We start from the raw sequence: 19,357 nt of genomic DNA, 5'->3' as shown, positions 1-19,357 counted from the left end.
CTCGAGCAGTCGAGCGAGACTAAACGAAACACAAAGGAGGGACAGCCTGGGGTTGAGGTTGGGTTTGATCGTGAGGAGACTGAGGATGATGACGACGTAAGCTTCACCCGAAGCAAAAAATTCTGTTTTAGACCGAGTAATTGATTCCTCCAGTTAGTTCTTTGAAGTGTACTCGGCAAAGAATATCGCCGAATATAAGCGGAGAGAATCAGAACGGATTCACAGACTCTGATTAACATGGTAACCACAAACCTATATTCACAATAATAATACTTTAATTAACAATGGCGATGCATGGTTTGCTACAACGTTAGTTAATTCTAAGGTCCAAAGAATGTGAAAAAAGAAAAGTTAAAATAAGAAAATCAGAGCTCCGCCTCACAAGGCTCATAGCTAAGTATGTAGGGCTCTGTGGGTATAGAAAATGATTTAGAAAATGAAATTTGGGGATTTTTTTTACACTGTCTTGATGGGTCATTAAGATATGTATAATTACGTAGCCCTACGCTTTCCTCTTAGGTCATAGCGGGAAATGGTCCGAGGACTGGGACTAGTTCCACATACACCTCTATTGAAGTGATGTCAGATTTCCATTGAAAGAGTTACTTCAAAGAACCATCCGTGCAACCTTTTTGTAGGTCTCTTTGACTAAACAGGTTCCTTAGCAACCATTGTCCCTCTGTAGTTAAGTGCCACCCCCTTAATAAAGGTGCCACAATTTTAACAATATAATTATCTTACTTCCAGCTAGGGGTTCACCAAGTATCTTTGACTTGAAGGAGTCACAATAAATCAAGGATAGAATTATGGGATAAACTAATAAGTGATTACGTACTAATTGATCCCTTTTAGCAACGTCTTTTAAAGTCTACTATACCCTTATGATAAATAACTATATAATTAAGAATATTATTTTGGTTTCATTAAATAAACGTGATTTTTTTTCAAATAGTGTATCTTGAGAGTGTTCGCATATATATGCCAATGAAAATCGAAATAAATGCAGTGAACCTGAGGTAAGACGGAATTCCACCCGACGTACCTGTCGAGATAAAATTGAAAACATATGTTCTTGAAGAGAATTCAAAACATCTGATAATGCTAAACGATGACTCAAAGACATACCTCCTTCCACTGGTTCGCTGTACGCTGCAATCTACTACTTGTATTGAATCGAAGCCTTCGAAATCGAGAATTTCGCTTAACCTCGTTGTAACATTTTCTGAGCTTCTATTACTCCAAAAGAGCGTTGCTTCCCAGTTAACTAAAAGTGTTGCTTACCAAAAGCGTGAATAAAAAAAAAATCCTGCCATCTAAACACCCTTTGCAAAATTTCTACCTAGGCATCTTAACCCGTCCTAAAAACTCGTCCTAATGTGAATTCATGTCGGTAAGTCAGATAACTTTTTCATCGCGAATTCACACTAGGACGGGAAACTCGTCAGACGGGTTACCCGTCTGACGACTTTCCCGTCCTCTAATGTGAATACTGCTAATGTTTCATCGTAGAACCGAGTAGTCAGAGAGCAGACGATTCCAATTCTTGGATTGACAAAATATATTCTTAAATCCAAGGTATTTTAGTAAATTTTCAGCTCCGACGATTGCATTTCTAGCTTTTTGATTACCTAAAAAACTCCGACTATGAGCCAATAGTCGAAGTTTTACGTCATATGGAAAATAGTGCGCCAAGATGCTCTTTCCGGACGCTTTGTAAAATTGTGGAAATAAAAATCGGCGGCAAAACCCGGTTTGAGAATTTACCAAAACAATTATTCCATTCGCCCTTGTTGGATATGAAGTGATTATAACCAACACGCGCTACGCGCTCGTTGATTATTTTATCACTTCATATCCAACTCGGGCTCATGGAATAATTGTTATATATTGAGAAAAAAAGGGGTTCCTATTCTCGGAACAAAACCGATCTGATATCAAGAAAAGCAAATCTTAAAATAAGAGAAATTCTGGATTTTTTCTTATTTTCAACAAAGTCTTACTTTGAGACATTTGCTCGAATTCAGCTAAGTACCGGAAGAATCTCTTTGTACGTTTCCGCAAATATGGCAGGGATATTGAGAAAACCTCTAACAACAATGCTTTGCTATACACCCTCCCTTTTAATAAGTCTAATATATGCCGTTTTCCGCTAATGACGTCGAACTCATGCTTTCAAATTTTATTCAGAAATGTACAAAGGTCTAAAACTTTTCCCATTTCTTTTCTTGTTTTAAGCCTTTGTACATTTCTGAATGAAATTTGAAAGCACGAGTTCGACGTCATTAGCGGAAAATGGCATATATTAGACTTATTAAAAGGGTGTATATTGCCAGAGTATGTATAGAGTATGTGCACGGCGGCCATATTGGAGGACCGAAACAAAAGAATGATATTCCTTTGGGAAATAAATGTTATTTTTATGCAAATTTCTTTAATTGTTTTGGTCCTCCAACATGGCCGCCGTGGAGGACGTTTCTAGAAATGAAATCTTAAAAGAACTTTGCCCATTCTATCTTGAATGTTCAAACTGCAGCTTTCAGAGTATGCGGATCACGTTTTATGCATCAATTGCCTTTTCACGCCAGAAACGTTATTAGGACTTTTGAGATATCCACCCCTGTATGCGTTTTGGCCCCGAAACTCTCTGAACCAAAGAAAATTCTTGTTTTCATTATAGTGATACCCTGTGAGGATAGGTTTGGAAAGCTGCAGGTCTGTCACCACAAAGGACCGGTCGTTTCAATTATTGTTAACTCAAACTAACCAATCACGATCGGCCCGGCTTATGTTCAATCAAGAGTGGAGTACACAAAGAGATTATTGTCCTGACGGCACTGACCCAAAAACAAAGTCACATTCACAGTAAACAGTGTGAGTGGTTGTCGCATCAAAACCTTAGATGCCCCTGACGGCGATGGCAAACGAAACAACAAGCGAGGCAAATAATGTGACGTTTTATGAGTACAGTATAAGCAGGAAATTCTTTTATTTTGTTAGCAATGACCCTTCCGCTATCAGAGAACGAAAGGTATTGATTTGGGTTCCCGCAGAAGTCACATTGGCATTACTTGGGTTGTTAATTTATTTTTGCCTCTTGACCCACATCTCTGTTGTGTGCGTCACTGCTTTGTCACAACGTATTTTTGATTGATCGATTGCGATGAACTTCGTGCCGTTCTGCTTCAGCGCGCGCGTTCGCGGGATATCTAATAAAGTCACTCGGATACTTAATTTTTTTTTTTAATTCTACACTTTACTAAGCTCCCTTATGATATATGTTTTTTGTGACTTGTTGATCAAAAAGTCGTGTAGGTACAAATTTTCTCTAAAGGAAAGTGACTAAGGTTGGTTCTGTACTAAATAACATAATACCAAAAAAAAGAAAATTACCTCATTTCATGAAAACTGCGGTCCGTGAGTACTTTGAAAATCGACTGTCAGTTATCACCACACGCATTTCAGATTCCACGTGCTTATATTAACAAGTGTGAACTTGTATTTATATCCCATATTGTGTCATGAAGTTGATGATCAATATGTGGTCGGCCATTTTTATGTAAATGGTAAACTGCTCTGTGCCATACAAAAAGTAACTGCTTACTCGTCTTTTCCCATTCATGAAAGGCAAATTAGCGTAGGATTGGTTTTAATTTAAGCTAACAACTTTAAGAATAAAAACGGTGGTTAATTTCATTGCAAACTGCTGTGAGAGATGTTTTCTTACTCGTATTTTCGATCAAGATATCTGATGCCGAGTCACACAGTTCGATCAAATTACCCCAACCCTGTAGTTTTACGTTCAGCGGCAGAAGCAAAGGTATCCGTCTGAGGAGCAGTATTCATGCCGCCAAATCCTTGGTTTTGTGTTGCTGGGTAAGCAGGTGGTTGTTCAGTTGGCTGATAGGACGGTGGTCCCTGTGGCTGGTAGAGCGGGTTGCATTGTGTCACTGAGATTGAAGCAGAGGGTATGGTGCTGTTTGTCAGGATATTTGCAGGGACGGATGCTCCCATGAGTAAGAGTTGTCTTTGCCGTCGACGAAAGAACATGATGGCGATGATAATTAAAGCAATGACCAACGCGGCCACTGCGACAATAATGAACCGCCAATCAATCGATGTCACACAGTCTTCCTTTGAACAAGTTCCCTTGCAGCAATATTCAGAGCTGGAACAGCCGTAGTTTGTGATGCATTTTTGACCAACGCAACTGTTTCCTTGAACGCATTTATAATTACAGCACGTTTGATCTTCGGAACAGGCGAAGTTGGACGAACAGCTTTGACCCAGACAGTGTTCCTTTGAACATGTTCCCTTGCAGCAATGTTCAAAGCTTTGGCAATCACCGTATCCTGAGCAAGGTTCACCGATGCAACCCAGTCCATCTTTGCATTTCCTAGTACAGCAAGTCTGATTGACGGAACAGGCGAAGTTGGTCGAACATCTTTGACCCAGACAGTGTTCCTTTGAACATGTTCCCTTGCAGCAATGTTCAAAGCTTTGGCAATCACCGTATCCTGAGCAAGGTTCACCGATGCAACCCAGTCCATCTTTGCATTTCCTAGTACAGCAAGTCTGATTGACGGAACAGGCGTAGTTTGTGATGCATTTTTGACCAACGCAACTGTTTCCTTGAACGCATTTATAATTACAGCACGTTTGATCTTCGGAACAGTCGAGGTTGGTCGAACAGCTTCGGTCGAGGCAACTGCTTCCTTTAACACAGAATGAACCACAGCATGCTTGATTAGCTGAACAATCAGAGTTATCGGAACAAAACTGGTAAAGACAATTCGACGCAAAAGTGCATCTTTTTCTGCAGCAACTTTCAAAAGATCCGCACTCTTCATCAGAAAGACAAAACCGACCATAACTGAACTTCACAAAAGAAAATGCGATGATTGCAAATAACGCGACGGTTATCTTGCGGGACAAACACGGGATTGAATCAGATGCAGCCATTCCTTGAGCTAAACAACAGTTCTGTTGTACTGTTTGCTATCAGCAAAACCTGCCTTTGGTATAACGCGGTCCAAATTCTTATCTGTGAATACGGAACTTCAATGCGGATACAAGCCTTTAACGTTACTTGCTGAGTCATTTCCTAAATGATGTTAAATGCGACCGAATCTAGCCAATCACCCGCCTGCAGTCACAAGTAGATTTTTTACTTATAGATTTCAGGCTTTCCTTAGCCAATCAAACCGAAACAACTTTCCGACCTGTCTGAAACATTAAGAGCGCAATTACCAAATGTAGATTATCTGACTGGCCGTGGCATTATTAATTTTTTTATTTAAACATATTTACATCATAGGTTCTATGGAAAAAGGTTTGCCTCCGACTCTTGATATTTTTCAACAGACGTTTCGGCTAATTCTTAAGCCTTAATCAGTGATATGAAAGCGAAGTTCGTTATCATACGCTATTTAAAGTAACTAAGCGCGAAGCTTGCGCTCGTGACCATGACCATGCAATTCATGCTCGCGCGATGTCTTTGTAGGCTTCTGGAAGTACGATATGAGCGTTCCCAGCGTTCGGGTCCAAAGTAGAGTGCCAGGCTTCGAGGAAAAGTAGCTCGTGGTAATGGGCCATTTCCGAGTTGTTGTTTGTCTAGGTTTCGAAGTGAGTCTTGGTGCTCAACTATTGTAAGGGAAATGAGTTTGATTTGCATAAGCAGACGCAACTCATTTCCATTTGAATGGTTTTGCAACAGGACTCGCTTTGAAACTGAGGCATGCAGCAACTCGGAAATGGGCTATTAGCTTCGAAACCAACGATCTTGACATTTTAAAAGTTCATGATGTGGCTGAAATGTTGGACATGGCTTGGTGAAAACCTGCCACTGCTTTTTTGTGCTCTGCAATTCGGGTCTTTAATGATCTTTCTGTTTGGCCATAGTACACAAAATTACACTGTGTGCAATTGATTTTGTACACTAAGGCCTGATTGTCTAGCTCTTTGGGGCGCGGGAAAAGGCTGATGATAGTGAGTTGTAGTTTGTAAGCTTCTTTGACTTTTTTTGTTTCAAAATGCGACCCTATCCATGGAAGTTGTTATCGGCGGGTTGTTTGGTTAACGCCCTCTCGCAGTTTTGAATAAAGGACATGGGATAGTTGTCATCTCGCAGAACGGCTTTGACTCATTGCGTTTCTTCTCGTCTTCCTTTATTCGTTGACGGAATATTGTTTGCTCTTTTTAGCAAAGTCAAAAGAGCAAACAATATTCGCGTTACGTTACTTTAAATAGCGTATGATAACGACTTTCGCTTTCATATCACTGATGAAGGCTTAAGAATTAGCTGAAACGTCTGTTGAAAAATATCAAGAGTCCGCAGAGGCAAACCTTTTTCCATAGAACTTATGACATCTCCTGGCTATCCTTGTTCCATTTTTAAATATTTACATCATGTTTTCCCCAAGAGCTAAATGAGCTCATCAGGGGGGATTACCCTAAATCTAATTACAAAAATTTTGTAATTTTGTTATTCGTTATGGAAGCAAAACTTTAAGAAACTCCTAGACGAAGTCTACTCCGTTTTTTTCTTGACAATGGTAATCAATTATAATTATAATTGCTCTATTGCATATCATACATTCGGGAAAAAAAACCAAAGCCGTGGGCTCAAATGGTCTATTAAATCTCAGAGAAAAAAAATGTAAACTGCTCTGTAACTGTTTGTGCTTCTGCATAATGTTCGGTGTATGGTGCTGCGTTAAACGTCATGAAATTTTCCAACGTTTCCCTACATTCACTAATGAAGCCCATACCGCTTTCGCACTTCCTACTACTACTACTGCACGAGTGTTCTCAGGAATATTAGGACTTAAATGCGAATTCGTTTTGCGTTTCAACCCATAAGTGCGGCAATATGAATCACGAGGGCAGGGTTGATCTTTCCTGTTACTAAAGTGATAATGGAAAAACTGATGACCACAAATAATGCGACGTTTGTCGTGGAAGATAAATATTACGACTAGGCTAAACCAGTGTCAGATGAGGCAGGTTTGAGCGAAAAACGAGCTCTTTATAATTTTTGTATCACCAACAGCTGTGTCGGGTATAAAACTGTACAAATGCTAATTTTCTTGCGGAAGAAGGCTTCATATTAGCCTTTGCGTCATTTCCGAAGTTATGTCAACCGTAACTGACCAATGACCGGCCGCGTCCACAACCGAATACATCCGGGTTACAGGAAAAATATTGGCATTTATCGGTCCGCCAATAATACCGAGATACCGAGACAGTTACCTGAAACGCTTCAGAGTCGAGTCCTTGTCAACTGCTAAGAGGGTCTCAATGGGGTTAACCGTCAACTGTCAAATGGCCAAAAATTTAACCGTTAACCGTCAAAGCCGCAATATTCTTACCGTCAACTATCAAATGAGGAAGCTAATATTAGCCCAAGCTCGATATATGAGTATCTCATTCTGTACTGTGCTATGTTACGCAAGAGTAGAAATTTAAAGATTTGTAAGGGAAAAACGGCTTTTCTCAAAATTTTAAAATATATACACGGTTTAAAAGAAAAAAATAGCTTACTTTGCTTCAGGTTGTGTTTCTTTGTCTCTGGTACGGTTTCTGTTACAGTTTCCGGTTTCTGAACACTGGTCATCTCGGGGAAGATTTGCTTCCTGAATTGTTCATAATGTTATTTAACCAGTGTTTGCACTGAAAGAATTCTGAAACAATGTCGGTGTTTTTCCCATTACCCAGGGTAGCTTTTTTAAGCATACAGTTCTGAGCTATTTAGATAAGAACATTCTAAAAGTTAAAAAGTTAAGTTGTTGTAAGACTCAGCAAAGCATTTCAATATACATGTACAATGCCAAAAATTTGTTCGTAGATTTACTACTTATGAATAGTTAATAACTTAAAGTAACATCAACATTGTTGTTACAGATACAAATAGAAACTAGTCGTAAGACATAAATACGCCATTCTTAATACAATGACACTTAGCACTGTGGCACCTTGTCATAACATACGCTTCTCACTCTTCATTTCTTACTGTAATTAAACTCCTGTACAGTTTGAAAATTCGTACTTTAACTTAACGATTCACCATAAAAAAGAAAATGTAGAAATACAAACTTACAAGCAAGATACCAAAAAACTAAACTTCATAACGCCAAAAACCACGACTGAAAAATTAACTGTACTTACAAGATCTGTACGGCAACTCCGGGTACAACAACTGACTTACAAAAGGAAATACAATACTTTTATACGAAAGACGAATACCTAATGAATCGACGAAATGAACAAAGGCAATTACATATGATTAGGCAACAGAACTTAAGTACATTGAATAGACGCGATAACGAAGCAAATACTGACTAATTACTGCATGCGGAATTTAGGCAAATTTACAAATATCTCACGAACGTGACGAAATACACGATACAACAATTAGGCGATGACAAATGACAGCAAATTAAATGGAGCCGATAACATCAGTGTAAATATAGTAAAACTTGTAGAAAAATATGATAGAAAAGAAAAAAATCGATTTCTCGTGTCTGCACTTACTATTGAAATTAAAGGGTTCTACCCCATTTTTCAAAAAAAAAAAAACAAACTCTGGCGATTATGTGCTGGACAGTTACATGAACAGTTTCCTCATTTTCAATTGAAAATGGCAATGTAACCAACGTGAAACCATCCCTTACAAGGGTTCATGAGAATGGCTATGGCATTTTTGTCCTTTTCATTAGTTGGCTCTGGTCTCAGCTGCACTTGGACATGACAGTTAGCTTTCATTTTTCTCTCTGCCATTTTCAAAAATTCCTGTCTTGGCTTGGCTTGTTGTGAGCCGCACCAATACCCCCACGGACAGCTGTCACGTGTGAAATGTCGACCAATAACATTCGTTCCTCAGCGTATACGAGGTCATCGTGAAAAATATTCTAAAGGTGCAGAAGGTGGCAGTAATTCTCCTTTTTTCGAGACTGATTGAATTGTTGTAATCGGAAGTAAGCTCGGACCACAAACTAGTGTAACACGAATGATTTAGTTTTGCTTGACATGTGACAGAAGAAATGTAGAGAGTAGTGTAACATTTCGGAATTACATCTTGTATCTTGGCGGTATTGTTATTATATTGAATCTTTGGTTAAGGAATTGTCTCTACTAGGATTTGTATTCATAGGAAGGTATCTGTCGTTAAAGAGTATGGATCAATACAACATGTATGTTTTACTTTCGAATCCGCTCCGTGGCTTTGTTTAATGTTAGTCCACATGACTGTGAAAAAGTATTAAATTGAGTTGATTTTTATTGTCCATTTTTGCCCTTGAACAACTCTTCGAACGGTGATAATTTCTTCACATCTTTTTACATGAGATATTTCCAAGAAGACTTTTCTCAAAATTCCTTTTAACTTTTGGTCCTAATTTACACTCCCGCTTACAGTGTGATAACTTGTCTCTTGATTTATACGGGTGCATCCAGTTGCCCCCGAAGTTTTCTTTGAGATATTTTGAGTTTAAACTCAAGACGCACAGTGACTACGATGTCAAAAAAAGGCGCAAAGTGTGACATTTTTCGTGGACTCAATCTTTGATCGTGTTTCCTCCAAACAGTAATTCTGACTCGATTTTCGTTTTATTTGGCATAGATCTGATACTGAGCAACAGATCAAAGCGCGGGCATGCACCAACAAGTGGTGAAACACCGGGAAAACCTCCAAAATCCAGAGTGGTTGCTTCAACGTCGAGGAAAACCTTGTTTCAATCAGAGTTGGAATCTCTGGTGAGTATGCATGGATCATGAAATCAATCCTTTACATAGTTTGCGCCTTGTATTCTCGGAACAAAACCGATCTGATATCAAGAAAAGCAAATCTTAAAATAAGAGAAATTCTGGATTTTTTCTTATTTTCAACAAAGTCTTACTTTGAGACATTTGCTCGAATTCAGCTAAGTACCGGAAGAATCTCTTTGTACGTTTCCGCAAATATAGCAGGGATATTGAGAAAATCTCGAACAACAATGCTTTGCTATACACCCTTTTAATAAGTGTAATATATGCCGTTTTCCGCTAATGACGTCGAACTCATGCTTTCAAATTTTATTCAGAAATGTACAAAGGTCTAAAACTTTTCCCATTTCTTTTCTTGTTTTAAGCCTTTGTACATTTCTGAATGAAATTTGAAAGCACGAGTTCGACGTCATTAGCGGAAAACGGCATATATTACACTTATTAAAAGGGTGTATATTGCCAGAGTATGTATAGAGTATGTGCACGCCGGCCATATTGAAGGACCGAAACAAAAGAATGATATTCCTTTGGGGAATAAATGTTGTTTTTATGCAAATTTCTTTAATTGTTTTGGTCCTCCAACATGGCCGCCGTGGAGGACGTTTCTAGAAATGAAATCTTGAAAGAACTGAGTTTGCCCATTCTATCTTGAATGTTCAAACTGCAGCTTTCATAGTATGCGGATCACGTTTTATGCATCAATTGCCTTTTCACGCCAGAAACATTATTAGGACTTTTGAGATATCCACCCCTGAATGCGTTTTCGCCCCGAAACTCTCTGAACCAAAGAAAATTCTTGTTTTCATTATAGTGATACCCTGTGAGGATAGGTTTGGAAAGCTGCAGGTCTGTCACTACTAAGGACCGGTCGTTTCAATTATTGTTAACTCAAATTAACCAATCACGATAGGCCCGGCTTGTGTTCAATCAAAAGTGGAGTACACAAAGAGATTATTGTCCTGACGGCACTGACCCAAAACCAAAGTCACATTCACAGTAAACAGTGTGAGTAGTTGTCGCATCAAAACCTTAGATGCCACTGACGGCGATGGCAAACGAAACAACAAGCGAGGCAAATAATGTGAGGTTTTATGAGTACAGTATAAGCAGGAGATTCTTTTATTTTGTTAGCAATAACCCTTCCGCTATCAGAGAACGAAAGGTATTGATTTGGGTTCCCGCAGAAGTCACATTGGCATTACTTGGGTTGTTAATTTATTTTTGCCTCTTGACCCACATCACTGCTGTGTGCGTCACTGCTTTGTCACAACGTTTTTTTGATTGATCGATTGCGATGAACTTCGTGCCGTTCTGCTTCAGCGCGCGCGTTCGCGGGATATCTAATAACGTCACTCGTATACTTTAATTTTTGTTTTTTAATTCTACACTTTACTAAGCTCCCTAGTGATATATGTTTTTTGTGACTTGCTGATCAAAAAGTCTTGTAGGTACAAGTTTTCTCTAAAGGAAAGTGACTAAGGTTGGTTCTGTACTAAATAACATAATACCAAAAAGTTCAACAAAGGAAAAAGAAAATTACCTGATTTCATGAAAATTGCGGCCGTGAGTACTTTGAAAATCGTCTGTCAGTTATCACCACACGCGGTTTCACATTCCACGTGCTGATATTAACAAGTGTGAACTTGTATTTATATCCCATATTGTGTCACGAGGTTGATGATCAAATATGTGGTCGGTCATTTTTATGTAAACGGTGAACTGTTCTGTGCTATACAAAAAGTAACTGCTTACTCGTCTTTTCCAATTCATGAAAGGCAAATTAGCGTAGCACTGGTTTTAATTTAAGCTAACAACTTTAAGAATAAAATCGGTGGTTAATTTCATTGCAAACTGCTGTGAGAGATGTTTTCTTACTCGTATCTTCGATCAAGATTTCTGATGCCGAGTCACATAGTTCGATCAAATTACCCCAACCCTGTAGTTTAACGTTCAGCGGCAGAAGCAAAGGGATCCGTCTGAGGAGCAGTATTCATCCCGCCAAATCCTTGGTTTGTGGGTGTTGCTGGGTAAGCAGGTGGTTGTTCAGTTGGCTGATAGGACGGTGGTCCCTGTGGCTGGTAGAGCGGGTTGCATTGTGTCACGGAGATTGTAGCAGAGGGTATGGTGCTGTTTGCCAGGATATTTGCAGGGACGGATGCTCCCATCAGTAAGAGTTGTCTTTGCCGTTGCCGAAAGAACATGATGGCGGTGATAATTAAAGCAATGACCAACGCGGCCACTGCGACAATAATGTAGGGCCAAAATACGATCGATGTCGCACAGTCTTCCTTTGAACATGTTCCCTTGCAGCAATGTTCTAAGTCTTGGCAGTCACCGTATTCTTCTAAGCAGGGTTCACCGATGCAACCCAGTCCATCTTTGCATTTCCCAGTACAGCAAGTCTGACCGACGGAACAGTCGTAATTTATGATGCATTTTTGACCAACGCAAGTGTTTCCTTGAACGCATTTATCATTACAGCACGTTTGATCTTCGGAACAGTCGAGGTTTGTCGAACAGAATTGGCCGAGGCAACTGCTTCCTTTAACACAGAATGAATCACAGCATGCTTGATTAGCTGAACAATCAGAGTTCTTTGAACAAGACTGGTAAAGACAATTCGACGCATAAATGCATCTTTTTCTGCAGCAACTTGCAAAAGATTCGCACTCTTCATCCGAAAGACAAAACTGACCGTAACTGAACTTGACAAAAGAAAATGCGATGATTGCAAATAACGCGACAGTTATCTTGCGGGACAAACACGCGATAAAATCAGATGTAGCCATGTTTGCTATCAACAAAACCTGCCTTTGGTATAACGCGGTTCCAATTCTTATCTGTGAATTCGGAACTTCAATACGAATATAAGCCTTTGACGTTACTTGCTGAGTCATTTCCTAAATGATGTTAAATGCGACCGAATCTAGTTAATTACCCGCCTGCAGTCACAAGCAGATTTTTTACTAATAGATTTGAGGCTTTCGTTAGCCAATCAAACCGAAACAACTTTCCGACCTGTCTCAAACATTAAGACTGCAATTAGCAAATGTAAATTGTCTGACTGGCCGTGGCATTACTAATTTTTTTTATTTAAACATATTTACATCATAGGTTCTATGGAAAAAGGTTTACCTCTGACTCTTGATATTTTTCAACAGACGTTTCGTCAAATTCTTAAGTCTTCATCAGTGATATGAAAGCGAAGTTCGTTATCGTACACTATTTAAAGTAACGTAGCGCGAATCATGACCATGCAATTCATGCTCGCGCGATGACTTTGTAGGCTTCTGGAAGTACGATATGATCGTTCCCAGCGTTCGGGTCCAAAGTAGAGTGGCAGGCTTCGAGAAAAAGTCGCTCGTGGTAATTAGCTTCGAAACCATTTTCAAAGTTCATGATGTGGCTGAAATGGTGGACATGGCTTGCAACTTTGGAGTTTTGGTCAAAACCTGCCACTGCCTTTTTGTGCTCTGCAATTCGGGTCTTTAATGATCTTTTTGTTTGGCCATAGTACACAAAATTACACTGTGTGCAATTGATTTTGCCACGGTACACTAAGGCCTGATTTCTAGCGGTCAGAATTGTCTAGCTCTTTGGGGCGCGGGAAAAGGCTGATGATAGTGAGTTGTAGTTTGTAAGCTACTTTGACTTTTTGTTGTTTCAAAATGCGACCTATCCATGGAAGTTGTTATCGGCGGGTTGTTTGGTTAACGCCCTCTCTCAGTTTTGAATAAAGGACAAGGAATAGCTGTCATCTCGCAGAACGGCTTTCACTCGTTGCGTTTCTTCTCGTCTTCCTTTATTCGTTGACGGAATATTGTTTGCTCTTTTTAGCAAAGTCAAAGGAGCAAACAATATTCGCGTTACGTTACTTTAAATAGCGTATGATAACGACCTTCGCTTTCATATCACGAAACGTCCGTTGAAAAATATCAAGAGTCAGAGGCAAACCTTTTTCCATAGAACTTATGACATCTCCTGGCTATTCTTTTTCCATTTTTAAACATTTACATCATGTTTGCCCCAAGAGCTAAATGAGCTCATCAGGGAAGATTACCCTAAATCTAATTACAAAAATTTTGTAATTTTGTTATTCGTTATGGAAGCAAAACTTTAAGAAACTCCTAGACGAAGTCTACTCCGTTTTTTTCTTGACAATGGTAATCAATTATAACTATAATTGCTCCATTACATATCATACATACGGGAAAAAAAAAAAACAAAGCCGTGGGCTCAAATGGTCTATTAAATCTCAGAGAAAAAAAATGTAAACTGCTCTGTAACTGTTTGTGCTTCTGCATAATGTTCGGTGTATGGTGCTGCGTTAAACTCCATGAAATTTTCCGTCAACGTTTCCCTACATTCACCAATGAAGCCCATACCGCTTTCGCACTTCCTACTACTACTACTGCACGAGTGCTCTCAGGAATATTAGGACTTAAATGCAAATTCGTTTTGCGTTTTTAACCCATAAGTGCGGCAATATGAATCACAAGGGCAGGGTTGATCTTTCCTGTTACTAAAAGTGATAATGGAAAAACTGATGACCACAAATAATGCGACGTTTGTCGTGGAAGATAAATATTACGACTAGGCTAAACCAGTGTCAGATTAGGCAGGTTTGAGCGAAAAACGAGCTCTTTATAATTTTTGTATCACCAACAGCTGTGTCGGGTATAAAACTGTCCAAATGCTAATTTTCTTGCGGAAGAAGGCTTCATATTAGCCTTTGCGTCATTTCCGAAGTTATGTCAACCGTAACTAACCAATGACCGGCCGCGTCCACAACCGAATACATCCGGTTTACAGGAAAAATATTGGCATTTATCGGTCCGCCAATAATACCGAGATACCGAGAAAGTTACCTGAAACGCTTCAGAGTCGAGTCCTTGTCAACTGCTAAGAGGGTCTCAATGGGGTTAACCGTCAACTGTCAAATGGCCAAAAATTTAACCGTTAACCGTCAAAGCCGCAATATTCTTACCGTCAACTATCAAATGAGGAAGCTAATATTTGCCCAAGCTCGATATATGAGTATCTCATTCTGTACTGTGCTATATTACGCAAGAGTAGAAATTTAAAGATTTGTAAGGGAAATATACGGCTTAAAAGAAAAAATAGCTTACCTTGCTTCAGCTTGTGTTTCTTTGTCTCTGGTACGGTTTCTGTTACAGTTTCCGGTTTCTGAACACTGGTCATCTCGGGGTAGATTTGCTTCCTGAATTGTTCATAATGTTATTCAACCAGTGTTTGCACTGAAACAATGCTGAAACAATGTCAGTGTTTTTCCCACTACCCAGGGTAGCTTTTTTAAGCATACAGTTCTGAGCTATTTAGATAAGAACATTCTAAAAGTTAAAAAGTTAAGTTGTTGTAAGACTCAGCAAAGCATTTCAATATACATGTACAATGCCAAAAATTTGTTTGTAGATTTACTACTTATGAATAGTTAATAACTTAAAGTAACATTAACGTTGTTGTTACAGATACAAATAGAAACTAGTCGTAAGACATACTTACGCCACTCTTAATACAATGACACTTAGCACTGTGGCACCTTGTCATAACATACGCTTCCCACTTTTCCTTTCTTACCATTGAAATTAAAGGGTTCTACCCCATTTTTCAAAAAAAAACTCTGGCGATTATGTGCTGGACAGTTACATGAACAGTTTCCTCATTTTTAATTGAAAATGGCAATGTAACCAATGTGAAACCATCCCTTACAAGGGTTCATGAGAATGGCTATGGCATTTTTGTCCTTGTCAATAGTTGGCTCTGGTCTCAGCTGCACTTGGACATGACAGTTAGCTTTCATTTTTCTCTCTGCCATTTTCAAAAATTCCTGTCTTGGCTTGGCTTGTTGTGAGCCGCACCAATACCCCCACGAACAGCTGTCACGTGTGAAATGTCGACCAATAACATTCGTTCCTCAGCGTATACGAGGTGACCATGAAAAATATTCTAAAGGTGCAGAAGGTGGCAGTAATTCTCCTTTTTTTCGAGACTGATTGAATTGTTGTAATCGGAAGTAAGCTCGGACCGCAAACTAGTGTAACACGAATGATTTAGTTTTGCTTGACATGTGACAGAAGAAATGTAGAAAGTAGTGTAACATTTCGGAATTACATCTTGTATCTTGGCGGTATTGTTATTTCGGAATCTTTGGTTAAGGAATTGTCTCTACTAGGATTTGTATTCATAGGAAGGTATCTGTCATTAAAGAGTATGGATCATTACAACATGTATGTTTTACTTTCGAATCCGCTCCGTGGCTTTGTTTAATGTTAGTCCACATGACTGTGAAGAAATATTAAATTGAGTTGATTTTTATTGTCCATTTTTGCCCTTGAACAACTCTTCGAACGGTGATAATTTGTTCACATCTTTTTACATGAGATATTTCCAAGAAGACTTTTCTCAAAATTCCTTTTAACTTTTGGTCCTAATTTACACTCCCGCTTACAGTGTGATAACTTGTCTCTTGATTTATACGGGTGCATCCAGTTGCCCCCGAAGTTTTCTTTGAGATATTTTGAGTTTAAACTCAAGACGCACAGTGACTACGATGTCAAAAAAAGGCGCAAAGTGTGACATTTTTCGTGGACTCAATGTACACATAGCGCTAACCTTTGATCGTGTTTCCTCCAAACAGTAATTCTGACTCGAGTTTCGTTTTATTTGGCATAGATCTGATACTGAGCAACAGATCAAAGCGCGGGCATGCACCAACAAGTGGTGAAACACCGGAAAAACCTCCAAAATCCAGAGTGGTTGCTTCAACGTCGAGGAAAACCTTGTTTCAATCAGATTTGGAATCTCCGGTGAGTATGCATGGATCATGAAATCAATCCTTTCCATATTTTGCCCCTTGTAAAATATCTGTAGTTTAGTTACATTTTAATATCGATGTACGCTTTAATTTCCCCTAAAAAAATATTGATTCTCAGTGGAAAGAGCCCGAAATCCGTGCTTTAATCCAATACATTGCGTTGTACCGTGCTCGTAGTCAGGGTGAAACACTCAAAGGCAGTGGGGAAGGTACGCGTACTTGTAAGTATAAACGCGATAAAAGCTAGTGTTTGTCTGCTTTCCCTAATAATTCATAATAATTCATGAATAGTCAAGGTTGTTTGCATTATGGTTAAGCGCTGCTAGCTGTGATCGAGCAACCATGCCCTTACACCAAAAGTGCTCACGTTTAGGAAGGTATTTGGTTAGGACACTGTGAAAAACCTCCAAGGATCCAGTGTGGCAGTTTAGTGTCAAATGCTGAATGTCCTTCAGTAGGTTCTTGTCAAACAAACACCACTTCCTCTATTGCGTCGTGTGCAGGTTAGCCAGGTCGAAACCATTTTTGGTTCTGGCCCCATCTCCTGGGATGGGTGGGTGAGCACATTCATGGTAAAGATCAGCACTATCCCATTGATGTGTATTGGCAGTGTGGTGGACAATCGATATCCACTTCTCCCGTAAGAGTTCTCTGTCCCCATTACATGTGACTGCAGGCCACCAGAGATGGTTGGATATAGACTTGATCCAGGGAAAAATATCACCACATTCCTTCTTCTTTGCCTTTTCAGATAATTTCTTAGTTATACTTTTTGCTAAATGCCAGACATCAAATTGGGCCATCAGCATTGCGGCTCAGAATGGAGGAATCAGCGGTCATTTTTGCAGCCTATGACGTATAATATGGGGAAGACATGCAAGAGACCGGGGTAGGGTAGAGGTACTGAATAGGATCAGCGAGGGGTAGGTGAGTAGAAGGGAGGAAAAGATGTCAAATAAGAAAAATTAATAAAAAGTAAAACCAGATTAAAAAATTTAATCTGGTTCGACAAAAATGAACCAGTTAAAAAAATTCAAAGCAAGAACAAATCCACACCGTAAAGGACAAGGGGCGGGAAGACAAGGACAGTGCTGTGCTAGGTGATGCTCCATTTCCTTCCTCCTCACGCCGGCTCCACAAAAGCAATTTACTATTTCATTGGGGCAAGCATGGTATTTCATGTGTTTCCTCTTAATCTTTTCAGAACAAGGATTGGACTGCAGAGGAATCTCACCACATCCCTGCTTGTGTGTTGCAATATGCTCAGCTACGAGTTGTCGTTTGCAAAATTTACAGGTGCAACGTTGAGTTCTTGCTGCACTTCTGAGAGCTATGTTGGGAATGTAGGAAAGGAGTGTAGTATTGCACACTGGACACCTTGTAGCGAACTGCTCCTCCTGTCTACTCTGGCACACGCTGCAAATTGAATGCCCGCAATTCGACACCAGGCAGTCTTAAAAAATAACGTCTCTTTTTTTAAGCACTGACAACGTATGTAGCAGTGATTTTCAACATAATAAGTCACATTACTTCGTCCAGTCCAATTTTCACTCTGTTGATAAGTTTTTTTTTTAGGTGGGATGCTCGTGGCAGACCACCTCATAAATTCGGCTAAGTTTCCTCGTCATCGAGGTCGTATATGATAACTGGCTACATGCTTGTGATTGTCAGTTAAGTTAAGCCCTGTTGGCTGGGGTTCACTCTATTGTGCAATGGCAGAGAATTCCAATCGCTGCTCTCTGAAAAGAGTGGTGTTAGATTATTCGCCACAACTCTGGAAAATAACCAAGTATCCCTGCTAATTCGAAATGCCCTTAATAGCCGACTTAAGAAAAACATGTTTTTAAAGTGGTCCTAATCCCAAAAATTGTTTTCGCTAAATTGAATCTTTACACCTGTTCGAAACGCACTGCGGCCATTTTCTCCTTTTTCGAACAAATCCTGCCTTTGTATAGCGCTTCAAAACTTGCGAAAAACCAAGCATCTTTTGTTCACGTCCAAGTCAGAAGAGGAGTGGGTCTATTCCTGCTTTGACGTCACAAACTACTTTGCATGCATGTTTGCAAAGAGTTAAATTAATGCAATGTAGGGGCACTTTAAATATTTAAATGTTTGAAAATGAGCTTTCCAGCCAATAATAAATTTAATCCAAATGTCTCCTAAGCAGAGCGGCTCAATGTTCGGTATTTGTCGTCTTTGTATTTGACAGGAAGAGGACACGTTCGCAAATTAGTCAGTAAGGTGTCAAAACCTAATATACATCTGGGAATTTCAAAGCCATGCCGACAAACTATTTATGAAGCTCTTTTGGCCAAAACAATTATTCCAAAATCGAGAAAATCCTATAGGGGCGAAATCAAGCAACAGAACTGAATTATACGAATACAAGGTATATATGTTTACTTAACCATCAGCTGTGCGAAATTGAAATAAGCAAAGGGACTTGCCAAAAAGAAAATATATATTGCAAATTTGATTTTGGAAGTGTTTTCGGTTTTGGCACGGACCATTAGAAAAGTGATGGGGGGGGGGGGGGTGGTGGGGGTGGTGTATTTTCAGCTGGTACGAATTTTTTTTTTAGACAAATATAGATGAGTGGTCTACCGAGGAAGAAATGGAAGACTAATACAATACAATACTAATACTAAGTTGCACTCATTTGGCTTTATAGTAATTATTGGTTGATAAGTAGTTACTCTGGTTAATTAAAATTTATTTTTTATATTTATTATAATGCAGTATACACTAGGCATTTATAGATTA

At 39.3% G+C, this 19,357-nt stretch overlaps 1 protein-coding gene across 1 annotated transcript; it reads right to left on the bottom strand.

Moving 5' to 3' along the window:
* Window positions 1-11,120: 11,120 nt before the first annotated feature.
* On the bottom strand, window positions 11,121-14,154 carry LOC138049197 (keratin-associated protein 10-5-like). Its single transcript, XM_068895371.1, has one exon. It carries the CDS (start codon window positions 12,654-12,656, stop codon window positions 11,703-11,705), a length of 954 nt encoding a protein of 317 aa, XP_068751472.1. The 5' UTR covers window positions 12,657-14,154; the 3' UTR covers window positions 11,121-11,702.
* Between the last annotated feature and the right edge of the window lie 5,203 nt (window positions 14,155-19,357).

The sequence above is a fragment of the Montipora capricornis genome, chromosome 5, assembly GCF_036669925.1.
Source record: "Montipora capricornis isolate CH-2021 chromosome 5, ASM3666992v2, whole genome shotgun sequence".
Taxonomy (NCBI): domain Eukaryota; kingdom Metazoa; phylum Cnidaria; class Anthozoa; order Scleractinia; family Acroporidae; genus Montipora; species Montipora capricornis.
The sequence above is the reverse complement of the archived record's forward strand: the minus strand, read 5'-3'. Positions and strand labels throughout refer to the sequence as shown.